This window comes from Sciurus vulgaris, assembly GCF_902686455.1.
Source record: "Sciurus vulgaris genome assembly, chromosome: 2".
In the NCBI taxonomy this organism is placed as follows: Eukaryota; Metazoa; Chordata; class Mammalia; order Rodentia; family Sciuridae; genus Sciurus; species Sciurus vulgaris.
Genome location: NC_136462.1, coordinates 47,283,905 through 47,303,854, shown reverse-complemented (window position 1 = coordinate 47,303,854; position 19,950 = coordinate 47,283,905). Strand labels below are relative to the sequence as shown.

The 19,950-nt window shown below is 40.0% G+C and overlaps 1 protein-coding gene across 1 annotated transcript in view; it reads right to left on the bottom strand.

Annotated features, from left to right (window-relative positions):
* Positions 1–299: 299 nt before the first annotated feature.
* ATG14 (autophagy related 14) overlaps positions 300–19,950 on the bottom strand; it is a 42,577-nt gene continuing 22,926 nt past the window's right edge. Inside the window, exons 4-10 of the mRNA XM_079121208.1 lie at positions 18,523–18,604; positions 14,670–14,907; positions 11,230–11,459; positions 10,076–10,193; positions 8,526–8,616; positions 8,357–8,442; positions 300–3,032 (exon numbers count right to left, since the gene is read on the bottom strand). Of these exons, the coding sequence (XP_078977334.1) occupies positions 2,726–3,032; positions 8,357–8,442; positions 8,526–8,616; positions 10,076–10,193; positions 11,230–11,459; positions 14,670–14,907; positions 18,523–18,604 (1,152 nt within the window). The 3' untranslated portion in view covers positions 300–2,725. The remainder of the gene's footprint in view (positions 3,033–8,356; positions 8,443–8,525; positions 8,617–10,075; positions 10,194–11,229; positions 11,460–14,669; positions 14,908–18,522; positions 18,605–19,950) is intronic.

Genomic DNA, 19,950 nt, shown 5'->3' with positions numbered 1-19,950 from the left:
AAGTCGCACACATACTATGGCTACCAAAGAAACTGGTAAGAAAATCAGTTTTCTCAGCTTGCAAAGGATGGATCATTATTAGTACCACCATGATCTATAATGAATGTATCACCAGAACACTTTGCCTTACCTGGCCCACCCACAAAACATATACATATATGTGTATATATATATATATATATATATATATATATATATATATATATATAAATTAATATATAAGCTCCCCAGGTTAGCACTCAATTCTTGCTGACCTCAATGTAGCAGTTATTTGAAATTTGAAAAAGACATTAGCAAAGTACTGTTAAAAGATTTATTGCAGTAATACAATAAAAGTTTAGAAAACATTTGTATGACTCAAACTGGTTTGGAAGTCACAGAGCGAAGGGAAATTCCTGCCACATGACACTGAGAGAAGATTCTTAGACACTAGTTCTTTGAACATGCCACCAAAATGTTTTCCCAAATTACAAGTCCTTAAGTGAGTCCTGTCTACCATACCCGGTGGTGACATACTGTTTCCCCCTTCATTTACAGATGTGCAAAACTTTTAGTTTTATTCCATTACATAAAATGTCTTTTGCAAGACCATCTAAAGCAGCCTATTTGGTGCCTGTGGGTTTTTAGTAGTATTACCTTGTTTCAATAAATCATTTAAAAATGGAAACATGACCAAATTCTATGGCTTTTTGTTTAAAAAAAATACCAGCTTTAATTTTTTATAAAGATGTTTATATATATGATTCTGGCACCTACATGAAAGACTTTAATGAGCAGCAAAAAGAGTAGAAAAAAAGTGGTTGAAATGTATATTTAAGAATATTTACAAGGTGGATCCAGTGCAAAATAATGAAACCCAAAATATTTCAGCAGTGTAAGCCAGTATGTTGGTGTTCAAAACCTTTAAAGGGTTTGATCACTTAACCCAACGTAAAGTGCCTCTAGTTGATATTAATATATCCTATCAATCCCCAGATTTCCCACATCCTTGTTTTGTTCAATTACTCTAGACATGAGTTTATAATCTCTGAATTCTATTCTTTAGCTTCATCTCATTCACGGTTTCTAAATTCATTTGGTATTTGTTCATTCCACCATATCCACTCTATGAATTCCATAATTGGATGGTAAAATACAAGCCCAAGAATCACAAAGCTGAGCACTTAAAACAGAGACCAGCTGTATAAGAACCCTCAAGAGGAAAAAACCTGTTTCCTCACAAGTGGAAAATTCTTAAGAGCCAGGGAACTCCGGACTCCTGAACAGGAGTGAACTCCCTTCTGCAGTTCTACCCAAAACTCCACCAAACACTAAATATACCGATAGCCAAGGCTAGAAATAGCACCTTGGACTTGGAGGCAAAGTATCAACTATAATAATTGCGATGAGAAGCTAGGGCATGGTGAACCTCCCAATGATTTATCTGAGGTACTATCATGCTAATCACACTAAGATATGGTAACAATGTCTAGTAGGAATCTGATAGGATTTTTTGTAGTTACATAAGATTTTTTTTGCAGTTATTAAAAATAAACTACTTACATATTTGTACATAATGCCTCTTTCATTATAGTTTTCTGTAAGATTGTCACTAGGAGAATGACAAAACACCACGTTAGCTGGAAATGATCTCTTGGTGAGGGCAAGTTCTTTATTGAGCTTTCCCCAGGACAGAGAAGAGCAGCACCAGCTACAAGGATGTGCTCTGCATTCTGAGCAAAGGCAGTGCCTTCGAGGCAACACACACACCTTGGAAACAAGCAGGATGGTTTTCCCTGGAAACACTGTGGTGCCACCTACTAAATCCTTCCAGAAACAAACTGAGAATAACAATAGATTTCTTAACTAAGTGGCTTTTAACCTGTGCCTAAATAGGCAGTTAGCTCACACAAGGGAATGAATGGCCTTTATGACTTATTTTCAGTCACAGAAAATAAGTTCCATTTTAAAATGCACATAGCATGGATGGCAGGATTCAATAACCTAGGTAAGAATGAGCTTAATTCCACTCAGACTACAAGAAAATAGTTTAAACATGTTCTAAGACATTATTGCAGCCAGGATTTCTTCTGTTCACGGATGTGGGTCCTGTAGAACAAAAACACCTTAGTTTCTTTGGTGTGGAGGGAAAGAAAAGCAGGAATGTGAAAAGCTACAACAGAGCAGCACAAATTAAATAAATTCCTTTCCCTGAAAAAAAAAAAAAAAAAAACCCTCTATACAAGAACCAAAATCCTTGATCTAAAAGCCAAAGATGACCAAATCATAAAGAAAATATTTCAAATTACCTACAGATTCTCTGCACAAAAACTGATGGCAGAAAAACTCAGTTTTTCTTTCAAGTTCTCATCAGGAATCAATTCCTTGTGGTTCGACTTTAGAAAGTAGTGTCAGGAAAAGTCTCAGCATCACAAGGACCAGCTCACTGACCAGGTATGTGGGGCCTGGGACCAGACGATGCCCAGAACAACAACTTCAACACACACAACTGACCACTTGCACAGGTCTGGGCAGAAGGACCTTCGTGCCCTCTGTTTTACACCATAAGCATGTCAGTCACCATCACAGGCTACCTGACAAGCAGAAATGCTCCTTTCCCTGCTTAAAACAATGGTTTAACCTCCTTTTGGTTCCAGGCACTATCTTAACTAAACAGACAGGGTTCCCTAGAGTGCAGTGGGAGCGCTTTTGTGGTACAAATCTGGCATGTTTGGCTCCATGCTCATTAACGGTGTCCAGTGTAAGCTTTGAACCAGGAGGTCACTGAGGCTGCAGCAGAGGAGATCATCCCGCCAGCACTGCTGCTTGCGATGGGTGGGGACACCTGGGTGCTCTGGCTCTGGGAGACTTCCACAGGCTGGGAAGGGATATCACAGAACCGGGGGCTTGGCAGGTTCTCCCAGTCTGTGCCCAGATCGGTTTCCTCATCACTTATGTGCTCGTCTCCGCTCTCATCTGATTCTCCAGCGACTCCAGGATCCACGAATTCCATGGACTCCTCAAGGTCAGCTCGTACTTCAAAAGGTCCCGACCTACATGCACACAGTGAGGGACCACTTTAAGACAATCACCATTTTCCCAAGATTAGATGTGGTCTTCCCTAAGACCCTCCCCAACAGGACCAGGGGACCCAGAGCCCATCACCACACCCAGTTTCCTAAATTAACACTACACTCGAGGTTGATCTACAACTGTTTTTGTTTTGTTTTGTTTTGTTTTTGGAACCAGCAACTGAATCCAGGGGTGCTTAACGACTGAGTCAGCCCTCTTTTTATACTTTAGAGACTGGGCCTAAGTTGCTTAGGGCCTCACTAAGTTGCTGAGGCTGTACAACTGTTTTCTTTACCTAAATGCCAACTGCCATCCAAGTAATAAAATCATATTATTCCACTTTTCCTCAATTTTACCTACTGTATTTGTGGAGACCCTTGGTTGGAAAGAAAACCCATCCACTGATATAGTCCATGCTGGGGGTCCAAACTATGGTTTCCAGCTTTAAATAAGTGCAGTATACATGGATGACACAATTCTGACAAAAAGTCACTTGATGTACACTCTGGTATATTATTTAGTGCTATACAAAGGAAACTATATAGACAGTCCCTGCCTTATGGAAGCTCCAAAATATAAAATCTCAAAAAAGCTAAGTGGTGTGGTTGTATACAGGTCAGCAGCTTCTCTGGATTGTTGTCAAGCTCCTGCACACATGTGAAAATATCAGCTCATGATTTTCCAGAGACATTGTTAAATAGAATAACAAAAACTATTTAGAACATATTCATCTGCAGGTAGGCCTACTTCTACACTGTATTTCAGGAGAAAATTTTCCCAAAGACCCCTCCCACCACCAGTCCAAGAGCCCTTCCTTAGAGCTCATCCTGCCCCAGCTCTTTGATGCCACACAGTGGGACAGACCTTTCTGCTTCTTGCCTCCTTTCAAATGCCTGTCAGCTCCTGCTTTAGAGGAGCTGGGCAGCCACCCTGTCTCACAATCCCTGGAGCCCATGAAGGGCAGGACCAAGTCCCTGCAGCATCCCCCATCTTCCTGCTATTGTCAACAAGCACAGGAGGACTCAGTTCATTTAAGGGTTTCACTGATAATTACTTAGGGGGAAAAAACAGGTTAACAAAAACGAGAACTATCCAGCCATATTTTGTGTGTGGTTCAAAACTCCAGTGTGGTGTGATAAAATGTTGGTATTTATCTCTAGTGTATGGCACTAGAGCTGAGCTATACCTTCTGGCTTACTTTCTCCAGAGTCTATAGCCCTTATTCTTCTAAGACAACTTTGCTTCCCAGCCAAAATACAGCAAGAACAGCTAGCACTGATGTTTCAGACAAGTGTTTTTAGGACAAGTATTCATTAAATAGAAGATGTACTGTCTTCTTGGTCTCCTGTGAGTAATTTATAAAAAAGCTCTTCAAAGCAAGCTTTCTAGGTTTTCACTTGCCTAGAAGTCATTTTGCAAGGGGTGAAGGGGGCGATCAGAAGAGGGGTTTCTTAAAACTTTCCCTGGCTGGGCATGGTGGTGCACACATATAATCCCAGCAACTTGGGAGGCTGGGGCAGGAGGATCACAAGTTTGAGGCCAGCCTCAGCAACTTAACAAGACCCTGTCTCAAAAAATAAAAAGGGCCAGGGTGAGGATGTGCTTAAATGCCCCTGAGTTCAATCTCTGATATTCAAACACCAAAAAGCAAAACACCTTTCCCTCACTATATGAGCATTGAAGCCAGTACCTTAGCTCTGCAGATCTGTTTCTTTAAGGTTCTCCTTACACTCAAACTCCTCTCCTCTCTTCCCTCTTTCTTTGGTAAACAAGTCTCCTAAGCTCTACACCCAATTATGCCATTGCCCACCCAATCTTTCAGTCTGAGAGTTACTAATCCCTCAGACTCATGTTCTTAGATATCTGAGCCAGTCAACCAATCTCAAAGCACAGGCCAGCTGGGACTTCTCCCCTCTCTACATTCTCAAAGGTCCACCCTAGCTCAGGGCCTCACCTGATCACTTCCTACCTGCCTCATCTGGAGAGCTGCCTCCCTCTCATGGCATCTGCCTACTAAAATGTCCACAATCTGAACACCTTCTCGGGCTCCCCTCCCCCCTCGTCACTAGACCTTGCTGTCTAAGGGCCCACGGCACTTGCTGCTGGGGTCAGGCTCACAGCTCCCCTAGGCAGGAATCCGGATTAACATTCTCCCATAGCTTGCTCCTTCTAGCTTTGGAGCCTTAGCCTGTTCTCTGCTCCTCCTTGATGCTGCCTTATCTAGTCCTGAGGTCCTCTCAGCCTGGGATGGCCACTGTCCCTAGATCCCTTCTTCAAGGGTTCCCCAGGAGGCAGGCAGAAGTGACACAAGGGAGGAAAGGGCCCTTCTTTCAGTTTTCCCTGTGGGAGCCTTGCTAGACTCCAGTTCTCCACCTAGAATCGCCCAGGGCACAGAGTCCACTTGGCATGGAGCAAGTGCTCAACCAAGTACTTAAAATGATAAACAAATGGAAGATCCATAAAGCAGCCAGTTTGGGACAATTTTGGTTCCAACCAGTAAACTATGTTCCTGAGAAGCCAGAGGAGGACAGAGCCCTTGCCAGGGTCTCTACACAATGCTTCTCCCCATCACTTCTCGGTTAGAGGGGTGTCTGCTGTCTGACATGCCCTGAGCTGCAGATACAGCACACAGGGCCGACCAATGAAAGAATGAATTCTTCTTCCCTTAACGTCTTAGGAAATAACGACTGTAAAACTGTTTGACTTGTAGTGCTATAATTTTATTCAAGACCCTGAAGCCAGACTACTCATGTTCTCATGATGCTGCTGCAAAAGGGAGTTTTCCTATCAAGTAAGGCAACAAACTTATCTGTTTGGCTTTCTAAAAGCCTCTTATGCAAAACATCTTATTTGAAAATGATGTGTTAATGTCGGCACCACCATGGTAAAGATGAGATCAGGTAAGACCCATTAACTGACAAGTCCAAGGGGAAATTCTGGCAAGAAGTGTTTTCCCCAGGGAATGCTTATTAGCTGCAAGGAAGGAAAAACATGGGAACTATACAGTGGGGAACTGGAAAGCATCTTGACGGGATCGAGTGACTCCCCAGTGAGGAGCAGGTGGCTGCTGCCTCTGAAGTGATGTCCTGAAGGAGACACCTGCCCAGGCAGGATGGCAGCCTGCAATCTAATTTTGAGGAAACATCAGAAACCCCCGAATGAAAGCTCTATTAAAAAGGGGGTGGGGGACTCTGTTTAACAATAGGTCAATCTGGGTAAAAGGCACATGGGTCTTCATTATTTTTAGTTTTTGCAAGTTTGAATTTATTCTAAGACAAGTTTAATCCTGAATTCAGGATAGGATCCTTGGTTCTGCGGATGTGCATGGAAACAGGAAGTCCCAACAAGGCTCCATTCACATTCCTGTAGGCCTTAATTCTGACTGGGACTTCAGTAGCTCTACTCCCTGACCATGGGTTCAGACCGTGAACTCAGATGTGACCGTCAGCCAGCTGTGTGTACTTTTGCAGGGTACAGCCCTCTAAATGGAAGAGGTGACTGAAAGGTGACCCCACAGGAAATTTTAGACCCTCCAAAGTAACCATGGGTGAAAGTGTGCCTACCTGTTCCTAACTATTCCATGTTGGATATTATTAGTTCTGTTTTTCAAACTGATGGTTGAAATATAGAAACATTTTAATTTGCATTTATTTTTTATTTTTTGCAATATTGGGGATTGAACTCAGAGGTGTTCTATACACTGAGCTGTAGCCCCAGCCCTTTTTAAAATTTTGAGACAGGGTCTTGTTAGTTGCCCAGGCTGGCCTCCAACTTGTGATTCTCCTTGCTCAGCCTTCTAAATCACGGGGATTATACGCATGCACCCCCTCCCTGGCTAGCATTTGTTTATGCTTAAGTCTGAAAACTTTGTTACATCTCTCTTGTGTAATCCTTTGAATTCTTTGTCTACTTTTCCTATTTGGTTGTTTACCTTGTATTGATCTGTAATCTAGATTTTAATCTGTTGCCTATTTCACAGATTGCAAGTGCAACAGACATTTGTCTTTTAACTTTGTTAATGATATCTCTTTTACTAAACCTTTACTTTTTAGTGAACATTTAGTGCAACGTGTAACTCCTTTCTTGCTTGGGAATTCTCTCCCCACCCTATGATTATAGAACATTGTCCTTTCCAGTTTTTATAAAACTAAGATCTTTTATATCATCTGGAATTTATTTCCATATATGGAATGTGGTATGAATCCAACTTTTTCCCCACTTGAATATCAACTGGCCCAATACTATATCTGATTCAACTTGCCATCCCTATTACATATAACCTACATATACAAAGATCTGTTTGGGGACTCTTCATTCTAATTGCTATACCCTTTTGTATGCTAAAAGCACACCTTGTTTTGATTAGCTTTATATTATATTTTGAAAGGGGCCAAGCCCATTCCTCATTCTTTTCCAAATTTCCTTGCAGACTATGATTCCAGCTGAACTTTAGAATCAGCTTATCCAAACTCCATGAAATATCTGTTGAAATGCTGACCGGTTTTCCTTTGGGGGAGAAGTGGCATTTCTGCAATTCTGAGTCTTTCTATACCCGGAAAATCATAAGGGATTTCACTACCTCGAACCTTCTTTCATTCGGACCCACTCTTCATGCTGCCTAGTGGGCAGTCAGGAAACACATGCTGAGTAAAGAGTTCATAATTTTCCTTAAACACATGCTCAACTCACATCGGAGTTATACCCCAATAAGCCAATAAGCTGAAAATACTGAGTCAAAAATTCATTTAAGACACGTAATCTACCAAACGTGATAGCTTAGTCCAGCCTACCTTAAACACTCAGAGCACATAACAGCCTACAATTATGCAAAATCATCTATCACAAATCCTATTTTTCTTTGAGTTCTCTTTCAAAAGTGTAATACTTGTTATATCCTATCTTGACAGAAATGTATGCACATACTGCTGGAGCAAAAAAGGGTGTGAACCCAGAGCAGGGGTAGCAAAGATAAGCCTCATCTATTCCAAGTTCTTCGAAGCCCAGAGACTTGGTCCTTGGAAAGAGCACAAAGTGGCCCTATCCAGGAATATTTGGGTTCTTCCACTGCATTTTGGTGGTACATATGTTTGATGCCAATTTTCTCTGAAAAATGATTTCAAAAGGACTATAAAAGTTCAAAGATGATTAGCCAGTGTTTCCTTTAGTATAAAACTACACAATTTTTGTCTTTTTTGGAAGACCTGGGAAGAGGAACAGCGAGTACTCTGCCAGTTCACAAGATACCTCTACTTCAATGCAGTCACAAAAACAACACTTGAAGAAAAGCAACATGCGATCTACTTACCTGCCCAGGTGTTCAGAGTTTGAACTGACCAGGTACATTAAATTCCTGAGAGTATGAAGTGGTTGTAACTGATCTAAATTTACATGCTAGAAAAAGCAAAGAATTGGTTAATATTTTCAATTATGCAACAAATTTTATAAAAACCTAATTTATAGCACATTTTCCATACCTGAGAAAAACAAAGGTAAAGGATATTTGTATTGAGTTTCTTCACTGCTCGAGTAAATTTCTGTTTGCTGAGATTTTCTCCACAAAATTCGCTGTTAAAACAAACAATATGTGTCAAAATGCATTCTACTGTCATGTATAACTAATTGGAATTAAAAAATAAATTTAAAAAATTTGTAAATTATTTTGAGGAAATTCTATGTTCAAGTGTTCATTTTGAAGAGTTCAATATAGCACATACTGTGTCCTTTGCCTCCTTATTAAATTGCCCTTAACAGAAACTTTAAAGAATAAACTACTGTCCTTATACATAGTAATTTCTCCGCATTCACACAAAATTACACGTGTGGACCCTTTGATCAAGTAATTCCATTTCAGGAATTTATTCTATGCAAATACTTGTTTGCTCAGGAAATGACAAATATATGAGATATTCCTTGAAGCATAACAGGGCACTGGTACATACAGAGAAGGAAAACTTGGCAAGTGCCCACCTTATGCAGAATGACAGCCAAAGGCTTACAGTAGCTCTCCTCTGTCCTCTGCCTCCACTGCTGATAACACTGGTGCCTTCCAGGGCTTTGCACCTGCCACCTCTGCCTGCAGCATTTTTCCTTAGGGGTCCCCATGGCATGTTCCTTTCCTCCCTTAGACGTGCATGTGCCAACATCCCTGCCCACTCAAATGCAGAAAGCCCTTCCCTACTGCATTTCCCCTCTCATCTTGTTTCGATGTTCTCCACGGCACATACCACTATCTCACACACTGTTTATGTCTATGCCTTTCATTAAAATGTAAGCTCTAAGGGGGCAGGGATTATGTTTTTGTCATCAAGGTAACCACCCCGCCGTGCCCAAACAGTATCTGGCACACAGTAGGTGTTCAATAATTATGTGTTAAATAAAAACTTTACAAATGCAAAACAGTTTGGCATACTATCTTTGTGTTCATGGAGAGATAGTAATAAGAAGTTCATATCTGCTGGAAATGAAATGTGAGAGTAGATTAACTGCAGGACGGGAGGAAGATGTTAATGGGAACTGGGTAAGCTGTATCTTTAAAATACGTAAACATTTTAAACCACAGAAGTTTTTTCTTTAAAAAAAAAAAAAAAAAAATCAAAAAACTCCCAGCTTGGGGGTTGGGGATATAGCTCAGTTGGTAGAATGCTTGCTTAGCATGTACAAGTTCCTGGGTTCAATCCCCAGCACCACCAAAAAAACAAAAAACAAAAAAACCTCCCAGCTTTTACAATTTATCCAGTTCTTATGTAGATATGTAATATATGAGGATCTCAGTATATCCTGTGACTACCTGATTTTTCCTTTTGTTATTTTTTTCAAGTGGAAGGATTCTCTGTGGTCTTCAGACTTCATGTGTAGTTGTAAACAAATTTGTATACAGAGTTTTTAAATTAATCAGTATTTCTGTCAAACCTCTTCTAGCTTTATAATACTTAAATTCTTGTTTCTTGTTTAATTAGGATAAAAAAAATACAACAAACTCTAGAGAGCCACAATAAGGATGACATCACCACCTTCAATTACTTGCCTGTTGCACAGCTTTTTGGGAAGATTGACATCAAGTATATGAGACAAAATGTTGACCAGCTGTGTGGCATAACATAAGGCAGCACTGATGGTGTGAGCAGGGTTATTATGCTCCATGTCTAGAGGACAAAAGCAAGAATCATACACAACTTCAATCTCATGGCCAGACAAGTGGTTCACTTGTTTGTTTTTTCCTGAATGGAACGCATCATAAACAAATGAGTGTAACAGGCCAGGCATAAATAAAATTAAAGTCTAAACCACTTGGACATGATAATGTATCACCAAAACAATCCCAACTTAAATGTCACCTCAGAGAGGTGACATATATTTCCTTTATATATGCCCCCCTGGCCCCGTGCTGCTGGCTCATGATGGCACCCACTCAGTGTACGGAGCCTCTGACCATTGATGTTTCTTGTCTTCCCAGAGAGGGGCAAAGGGCCACACCAGTCTTAGTCACCTTTTATCACCAGTGACTGGCACTATGCATGACAAAACCCTCCCTCACTAAATGTGAGCTGAATGACTAAATGAACAATTCTCAACCAAACAGAAGCTGCAGGATTTTTCAAACTATTAGTATATTTCAATTTCCATTCAGGATTATTAAAACAAATACAGTACAAAGTTATAAACTAAAAATGGAACTTAACGAGCTAAATACACTTCTTGAAAATAAGGTTTTTTATATAAATTAAGCAACATTAATCCCCAAAAGGTGAAATATCTAAAAACATACACACTTTCAGACTAGATCAACAAAATCTAGTATAGTCACACAATGGATTATTTTGCCATAAAAAGCAGTCGAGTACTGATATATGTCCTAATCTCATGAATCTTGGGAAAGGAAGCTAAGAGGAAGCAGTCAGACAAAAAGGCCTCACATTCTTTGACTGTTTGTGAGCTGTCCAGCACAGGCAGTCTACAGATAGAAAGTAAATCAGTGGTGGCCTAGAGCTGGGGGAGGCGGAAAGGGGAGTGACACCTTCATGCCATGGAATGAGTGTGAGGTGATGGGAATGTTTTAAGACCTAAACAGATTATGGTGCCCCAAAGCTGTATGTACTAAATGCCACTGAATTTTTCACTTTAAAAAATTTTACATCAATGAAGATACACACAGGTTTTCAAAGATATTTTGCTTCTCACCAGGCCCCTGTGTTGTTTTCTTCTCTTCCACCCAATTATAGTAGGCAGAGTAGTCCCCGTTGTTAGGGAGGCTAATCCATGGCCCTGTAATGCTAATGCTGGTGTCCCCGTTGTGATCATCGCAGACCCATCTTCCCGAGAGGTAAGTTGTCCTCCGGGCTTCAGCAAGCTTGCTCACAGTGCTGGAGGTCATGGCACTGTCGCTCTCTGAAGACACATCTGCAGGGTCTCTAAAATTAATCAGGAGACATGTGGATTTCAAGAGAAATGGTTTTTGAGGGCAGGCAATACACTTGCCACACACACCAGAATACTGAAAAGTTGCATGTGAGCGCAGGAATTCAACTGAAATACAGGCAAGTATTTATCATCCGAGAGGAAGAACAAAGTGGCTGTGGCATGGAAGGTCACACAGTGTGATGAAGACAGCGCCTTAGCCAGGACTCAATATTCGGTTCTCAAAGTATATGGCTCTGACACCCCTTTCCATGCTTAAAAACTCTTAGGATCCCAAATAAATTTTGCTTATCTGGGATAGAATATCATTTACTGTATTAGACATTAAAACTGAGAAAAGTTTAAGTTAATTAATTAAAAAGTAGTAAACCCAGTGACGACAAAAATGATACACTCTAGGAAATACTAAAAGCTCAATAAATACTCGCTGAATTAATGGTTGCTTGAATAAATGAATGAGCTATAGCTGAAAAAAAAAAACCATTACATGAGAGTGATTTTATGTAAAATCTTTTTCAAAACAAAAAATTAGTAAAGTGACATTATTTCACATTTTTGAAAAAAATCTCTTTACTATTCAAGTCTTTCAGTTGTTCTTTCAAGTAAAAATAGTATCCCAGGACAAAAGCAACTCACTCAAGTGCTTTCCTCCAAGTCAACTCTATTTACTCAGTATGCAACAAGAGTGCTTTATGCACACTTCCCATTTCATCCTATTGGACATTAAAAAGATATGCCATGAAGGGTCAAGATATGGTAACAGTAATAATTTTCACTACTGCATTGAAGACATTAAGTGAAACTATCTGCTTTTTAATAACTGCAAGTATACAGCAGACTCTATAATGTCTATTACTACAGTTTCCCTGCCAGAGGTTTTTACACCCACCATGGCAAATGGCAACATGATGAAAAAGGAAAATATATTAGTATCACTATGAAGATAGTTTTGATAGCACAGACTCCCTGCAAGAGTCTCAGATCTGCAGGGGTCCACCAACTATCTTTTGTGACTGTTGGCCTAAAGGACAGAACAGAAATCAACCATGAGAAGTCACAGCAGGTACAAATGCAATGAGGGGAAAAAATCCAGTGCACTCGGGGAAGAGAGCCATTTGGACTGGGTGGTGTGTAAGAGGCAAAAAGGAAGTGCTAAGAGATGGTAGGGGAAAGTAATTAGCCAGCAGCCTGACAAGGGCCTCCTGAGCTAACATTCTGTCCTTGTGGCCAGCGGCTCTCAATCTTTTTTCCTTCTGCTGTAACACACCAACACGTTAACTCCTACTGGCTGTCACAGATGAGACTGAGGGCTGGGACGCTGCAGCCCATTCTAAGCTATACTTTTTCCTCTTTCTTTTCCATTCAAAGAAGTATAGAGAAATACAAAAGAATAAGAAATTTTGTGAATGGATAACTTCAAAATCACCAGGTTATATATTATAGCTACATTATATATAACAAACAGTAAAAATAGTATACCTACATAATACGAAGTTTAAAAATGATTACAAACCAGCACAGGCACAGAAGAAAGTTCTTCTCCACGTTTTCTCTTCTAGTACCCAATACAGTCATGTGTCACTCAACGAAGGAGATACATGTTGAGAAATGTATCACTAGGCAATTTTGTCACTGTGCAAACATCAAAGAGTGTACTGAAACTAAGACAGCACAACATTACTAGGTGACATAATCTTATGGGACTACTGTTGGACATGTGGTCTACTGACTGAAGAGTCATTATGTGATACATGATTATATGCACGTTTTCTTCTTGAAAAAGTTTCTATTTTATGGAAAAGTTGCAAGGATTTTAAAGTTTGTATGCACTTCACTTGACTTCCCAAATTATCAACACAGGAAAATTCAATAATCAAAACTGGGTAATTAACACTGCCACAATACTATGAACTTGTCTAACAGACAATTCAAAAATGTAGCTCTGATTACCCTTTGATATTGTTTTGTGGGCCCAAGATCCAATACAGGCTCACACACTGCATTCAGTTGTTATTCTCCTAAAATCTGGAAGAGGGCCTTAGTCTTTTGTCTATTGTAACATGTTTTAACATTAATATTGTTGGCCCATCAGAATGTCAATTGGCATAAGATTCCTAGTTAGACAGCTTTTCCTTCTTAAAAGCCTGGCCAGCTGTCCTTGTACCAATTTTTAGATAATCCAACTTTTCCTCACTGATCCAAACTGCCCACATAGAGTTTGCTTCTGAACTTTCTATTCTGCTCTACTTAAAAATCTGCCTTTTTATTTTTCTATTTGTTAACTCTTACTAATGACAAATTACTTGGAAGCAAACATCAGACCTCTGGATTTTTAGGAAGCCAGTTATGGCAAGAGACCAAAGGCTAGGCTGAAGTACTAGCAAGAAAGAATACTTTGAAGACTAGCAGTAGTTCACTGTCAGATTCCAGGCAAAAATGCTGGAGACTGAGTAGTCAAAACAGACAGAATATCCTCAACTGGAAACAGCCTCATGGTTAGCAAGAGCACAGAAGAGCCTTCTAAACCTGCTGATCATCAGCAGCATCTACAGAAGTATTATGAGATGGATTAGGAGACTGGAGGTGTGCTCTCTGGAACCTCAGTTTTCAAAAGCCCATTGGTGACTAGGATGAAGAACCAGCTGGGGGGCCACTGTCCATCCCCGATTCCTGAGTATCCCCATGCACTAGTACCTAAGACTAAAATCAGAGTACTCAATTGACAACAGTTAATATAATAAATGCCAGTTACCAGGAAAAGGTAAGTCAACATGTGTGCCCACCATCTACGAGAACCCAACACCAGGTGTTTTCCTACATGTCAGCTCATGATTTCTTTGCAAAGTAGGGATTTTTCCATCTCCATTTAAATAAGTAAGGAAATCAGACTTGGATGTTCAAGAATGTGCCTCACAGCAAACCACCAGTGGTCTGGCTGGGAATGCAACTGACACGCCCAGCAGGTGAGTCTTAACCAGGAGGTGAGTCAGCGCATCACTTGGAAGCTCTGAGAGCACACATGTGGGCCGCACCCCTCACTCTGGCTCTCTCCCCAACTGTTTGCTGAAGCAGATAAGAATTAAATTTCATTACCAGGAAAACCAATAACCTTAGAATGATGCTTAATATATGAGGTGCTGCCATGCTTAAAAAGCAGTATTTGGAGCACCTATTCCTAGAGTCAAAAGCCTTGTTCACGGTACCTCATGCCAGTCTTTACTTCATCAATTGGAAAAATGACAGAGGTTAGCTCTAATATATGGGATCGCCGAAGACTTGCCAGACGCTCATAATGACTTCTTAAATCATTGGTTTTTTTTTCTACCAGGTCACCAAGTTTGCGATTGTGCCTCTGAATCTTCTCCTTTTTCTCTTGATGCCTTTGTGCTCGACTATACAGCTTCTGGTTCTTTTCCTTGGTTTTCAGAAGGCCTTCAGAATCTAAGATAAATGAACACCACACAATTAACTCTGCTAAATAGTTCCTGTGTGCTGCAGAACCCCCCCCCCCCCCTTACAAGCATTAAGTGTCTTTCTGAAGACTTCTGAGCCCAGGTGTTCGGTTGCAGGTATGAGATTTCTAATGGTTTTGCTTTTCCTTACATCCATCTCTTTACCATCTCTGCTCAATGTGAATGTTTTAAAGATTCAGTCTCATGCAGCAAGTTCCTTTTCATGATCTCTACTGAGATTTTACAGGTGTACAAAGGAATCTGTTCAGCTACAGTGCTAAGTCAGACTTCTTTTAGGACAGCTTCAAATCTATTATTATAACCCTTCACGGGTGGCAAGAAACCACCATGGTCACCACATTTGCAAATAGCGCAGATCCACAACTCAGAGCTGTCTTTTTCATGTCCCTCAAAATGGCAAAACCCTTTTTTCCTTCTTTTTGGTACTAGAGATTGAACCCAGGAGCATTTTATCAATGGGCTACATCTCCAGATCTTTTTAATTTTGAGACAGGGTCTAAGTTGTCCAGGCTGGACTTGAACTTGTGATCCTCTTGTCTCAGTCCCCTTGATTATAGGCATATGTCACTGAGCCCGGCAAAATGTGTAAACATTCTATCATCTACTCTTGTGTCTTTAAATAAGTAACTGACTACAGCATAGATCAACTCAACCCTGCAACTGTTTTACAATTTAACTTCTCTATGCCAGATATCTGTATTATACTGTATCATGAAACTTTAAAATGAAAAATTGTGAAGTAATTCATCAGGCTTTGTAGTTTATAATCTGTGCCCTTTCCTTAGTACCTGTGATACTCCAACAACATAGGTGAAAAACAGACTATTGGGTAGCAAGGTCTTAATCCATGAGCTAAGACCAAGATTACTTCTGGAAACCACTCCTTCAAAACTTTTCATAAAATTCTCAGAGTATGGCCTAGATGGTGGGAATAAGACAGCATTTACCTTCTAAAGAGCAATAGTTCCCTACCCTGGCAGGTAGATACTCTACTCAAAATGAGGCCCATCGACCTGGGATGGGCTGCAAACTTACCAGTCATGGCAAAAGAGCAGGGCTTGCAGCGTAGCTCACTGGTAGAGTGCTTGCCTAGCATGTACTAGGACCTGGGTTCCATCTCTAAAACCCATTGGGAGTGGGGGTGGGTGAGGAGTACATAAATCCAGAATAAGCATGTAGAATCTTTTTTTCTTCAACAGGGTAACACAACATTGCCATGATATTCAAACATGTGATCATTTTCCTAAGTCTAGGGTGGCTCTCAGGATTTTCTCTCTATAATTTCACATGGTCACCAGGTGACTGATGATTCGCTAGGAATGGAAACCATTGTTACAGACTGCACTGCTTTGGAACCATGTTTTTTATTTTCTGTGGTGGGTGTTTTTGTTTTGGGGTTTAGGAACCTGCTAAAAAGAGCTGATCAAAGCTTTCATCTTGCTCATCAGAGAAATGTGCATGCTCAGTACATTCTATACTTAACAAACAGATGGCTGGTGGCAAACCCTATTCTGAACACCATGGGAGGATGGGGAAAAGGGTGGACCATTGTTAAGTAATGAGTTACTGTGCTGCTATCGAACCCAAACCTTTGGGGAATACAAGCCAAATGCAGTGGATCACTGGCTGGCTGTAGTTCTGAGCACCTCTGCTCCATGCTGCCTTGCTTCTCTAGCTTGCAACTCCACACATGTTCTTTACTAGGACATTTTCAAAGGAAGCTTTTACTCCATTACATACCACTATAAAATACTTGCTTCTGAAAGCAACATAGACAAAAGGGATTCATGAAGCAGAAGGTGACTCATTCTAATCTTTAAACACTCATCTTCAGAAACACAAGTTTCTAAGAATGTAGGATTTCTAAGAGGACTCAAATTTTGACATCCACTTAAGAATGAAGTATTTAAATGTAATGTAAAACCAGTACAGATTAAAATATGTAGGAGATTCACTAAAAGGAGAAGGTCAATATTCTGCACTTCTGGCATGAGCTAATGATTATTATAAGTGAACACCAAGTTAGACTGAGTTTATTATTAACTATGAAAAGGAATATTTGCTCCCATTTGCTTTTTCATTTTGTGATGCTGGGGGTCAAACAAAGAGCAAAGCGTGTGCTCTACCACTAGGCTACATGCTTAACCCTTAACTTTTTCTTTCTTTTTTGCAGTACTGCGTACTGAACCCAGGGGCTGCTACCACTAAACTACTACTAAGCTCCTCAGTTCATCATCATCATCATTATTATGATTACTATTACTATTACTATTATTATTATGGGGATTGAATCCAGAGGTGCTTTTAAAAAAAAAACATTTTTTTTTTGTAGTTGTACATGGACAGCATGCCTTTATTTATTTTTATGTGGTGCTGAGGATGGAACTTAGTGCCTCACAAGTGCTAGGCAAGCACTCTACCACTGAGCTATAACCTCAGCCCCAGAGGTGCTTTTAACAACTACATCCCCGGCCCCTTTTGTTTGAGACAAAGTCTCACTAAGTTACCTAGGGCCGCATTAATTTTCAGAGGCTGGTCTCAAACATGCAATCCTCCCACCTCAGCCTCCCTAGTCACTGGGATTATAAACCTGCCGCCCACCACATATGACTTATTTTTAATTTTATTTTAATTCATTAAGTTTATTTATTTTTTGGTAGTGGGGATTGAAACCAGGGCCACTTAACCACTGAGCCACATCCCCAGCCCTTTTTATTTTGAGACAGGGCCTTGCTAATTTGCTGAGGCTGGCTTTGAACTTGCAATCCTCCCGCCTCTACCTCTGGAGCTGCTGGGATTACAGGCATGTGCCACTGTGCCTGGGGTAGCCCTTCCTTAACTTTAACTGGAAGAATAGCAGGTTATTGAAGGGCTCTAAATGGTATGTTTATATAATTCCTTAAACAAGGAGAGGGAATATGGAGAAGGGAATGAAAGTACAGGTTGAACATACCTGATAGGAAAGTTTGAAATTAAAAATACTCTATAAGAGGCTGGGGTTGTAGCTCAGTGGTGGAGCGTTCGCCTAGCACATGCGAGACACTGGGTTTGATCTTTAGCACCAATGGGGATGAAAGAAAAGAAAAAGGTATTGTGTCCATTAAAAAACAAAACGAAAAAACTACAAATCCAAGACTTTTTGAGTGTCAATTGACGCCACAAATGGAAAATTCCATACCTGACCTTGTGAGACAAGTCACAGTCAAAAGTCAGACACCCTAGAAATAATGTATAAAATCATTTCCAAGCTATGCATATAAGGTATATATGCAACATAAATGAATTTTGTGTTTAGACTTGGGACCCAGTCCCAAGATATCTCATTAATGTATATTGTACGTATGTAAATGTATGCTGTATATATACAAATGTATAATGTAGATATGCAAATTTTTTTTTAAAAATCTGAAATCTGAAACACTTCTGGTTCTAAGCATTGTAGATAAGAGATGCTCAATCTGTAAGCTTTTTCCAAGTGGATATTGCTCTTACCCTGCTCTCTTTCACCCTCTAGTTTATTAATCCCATGAAATTCCACATAAGCCCTTAATTAGGACTGGAGAGAAGGGGGAAAATTACTTACTTTTCTTCATTTCTTCATTTCCTTTACATATAGTTTGTTTCAGCTGTTCAATCCTCATCTTGCAGGACATTATTTTCCATCTCTGAAAAAAAGCATGTAACATACATAAACATTAATCTCTTATGATTAATATAACAACCTAGGATCACTATTTTCATGCATATATTAGAAAACAATGAAAAGATCAACAAAATTATATCTAGTATAGGTACTGTAACTATAGTAGATTACAAAAAAGAAACATTTTTCTGGCTCAATACAAAAGCCGCTAAAAGAAAGAAATTCATATAGTTCTTTTGCATGTGTCAATGAGCACAGAAAAATCCACTTCTGTCAGTCATTCTTCTCTTTGTGAAAGAACAGAGGTTTGTGGATGTACCTCCAAGATCTTTAGATATTCTCATATTCTGGAAATCAGCATATTAAAGAATATAACTTTAGTTAGGAAGCCACTAGGAAAAATCATTAGTTTGTGATATTATGATCTTATAGCTAATGACTGCTTAGTGAGCTTTGGGATGTTAGGCAAGATAACTTTTATAAAAACTGACCTTATCTTTAAAATAGGGTCAATGAAGCCGGGTGCGATGGTGCACACCTGTAATCCCAGAGGCCTGGGAGGCCGAGGCAGGAGGATCGAAAATTCAAAGCCAGGTTCAGAAACTTAGCAAGGCCCTAAGCAACTCAGCAAGACCCTGTCTCTAAATATAATATAATAATGGGTTAGGGATGTGTCCTCCCCCCGCCCCCCCCAAAGAAAAAGAATGGATTCAGAGGAATTAACAAGTTCAGAAATAAATCAGAAATGAGTTATCTTCACTTCTGCTTTGTGTGTGTGTGGTGCTGAGGATCAAACCCAGGTACACATGCTAGGCAAGTACCCTACCATTGAGTTATACCCCTTGTCCAGAGAGATTTTCACTTCTAAAAGGTGGTGGTTTTTAAGAATCAATATTGACTAGAAATTCTAGTCAGAGCAATTAGGCAAGAGAAGGAAATATAAGGGATAAAACTAGGCAAGAAAGAAATCAAATTATCACCATTTACAGATGATATGATCTGATACACAGAAGATCCAAAACACTCCACATAAAGACTGCTATAGCTAATAAACAAATCTGGCAAAGTAGCAGGTTACAAAAGCAACAGCTTTCCTATATACCAACAGTGACTCTGCTGAGAAAGAAATGAGAGAAACAATTTCATTCACAAAAGCCACCTCCTGGCCCTGCCCAAAAAAAAAAAAAATCTCAGGAATAAATCAAACCAAGGAGGTGAAAAAAACCCTAAATAGCCAAAGCAATTCTAAGCCAAAAAAGCAATGCTGGAGGCATCACAATACCCGACTTCAAATTAGTCTACAGAGTTATAGTAACAAAAACTGCATGGAACTGGCATAAAAACAAGACACATGGATCAATGGTACAG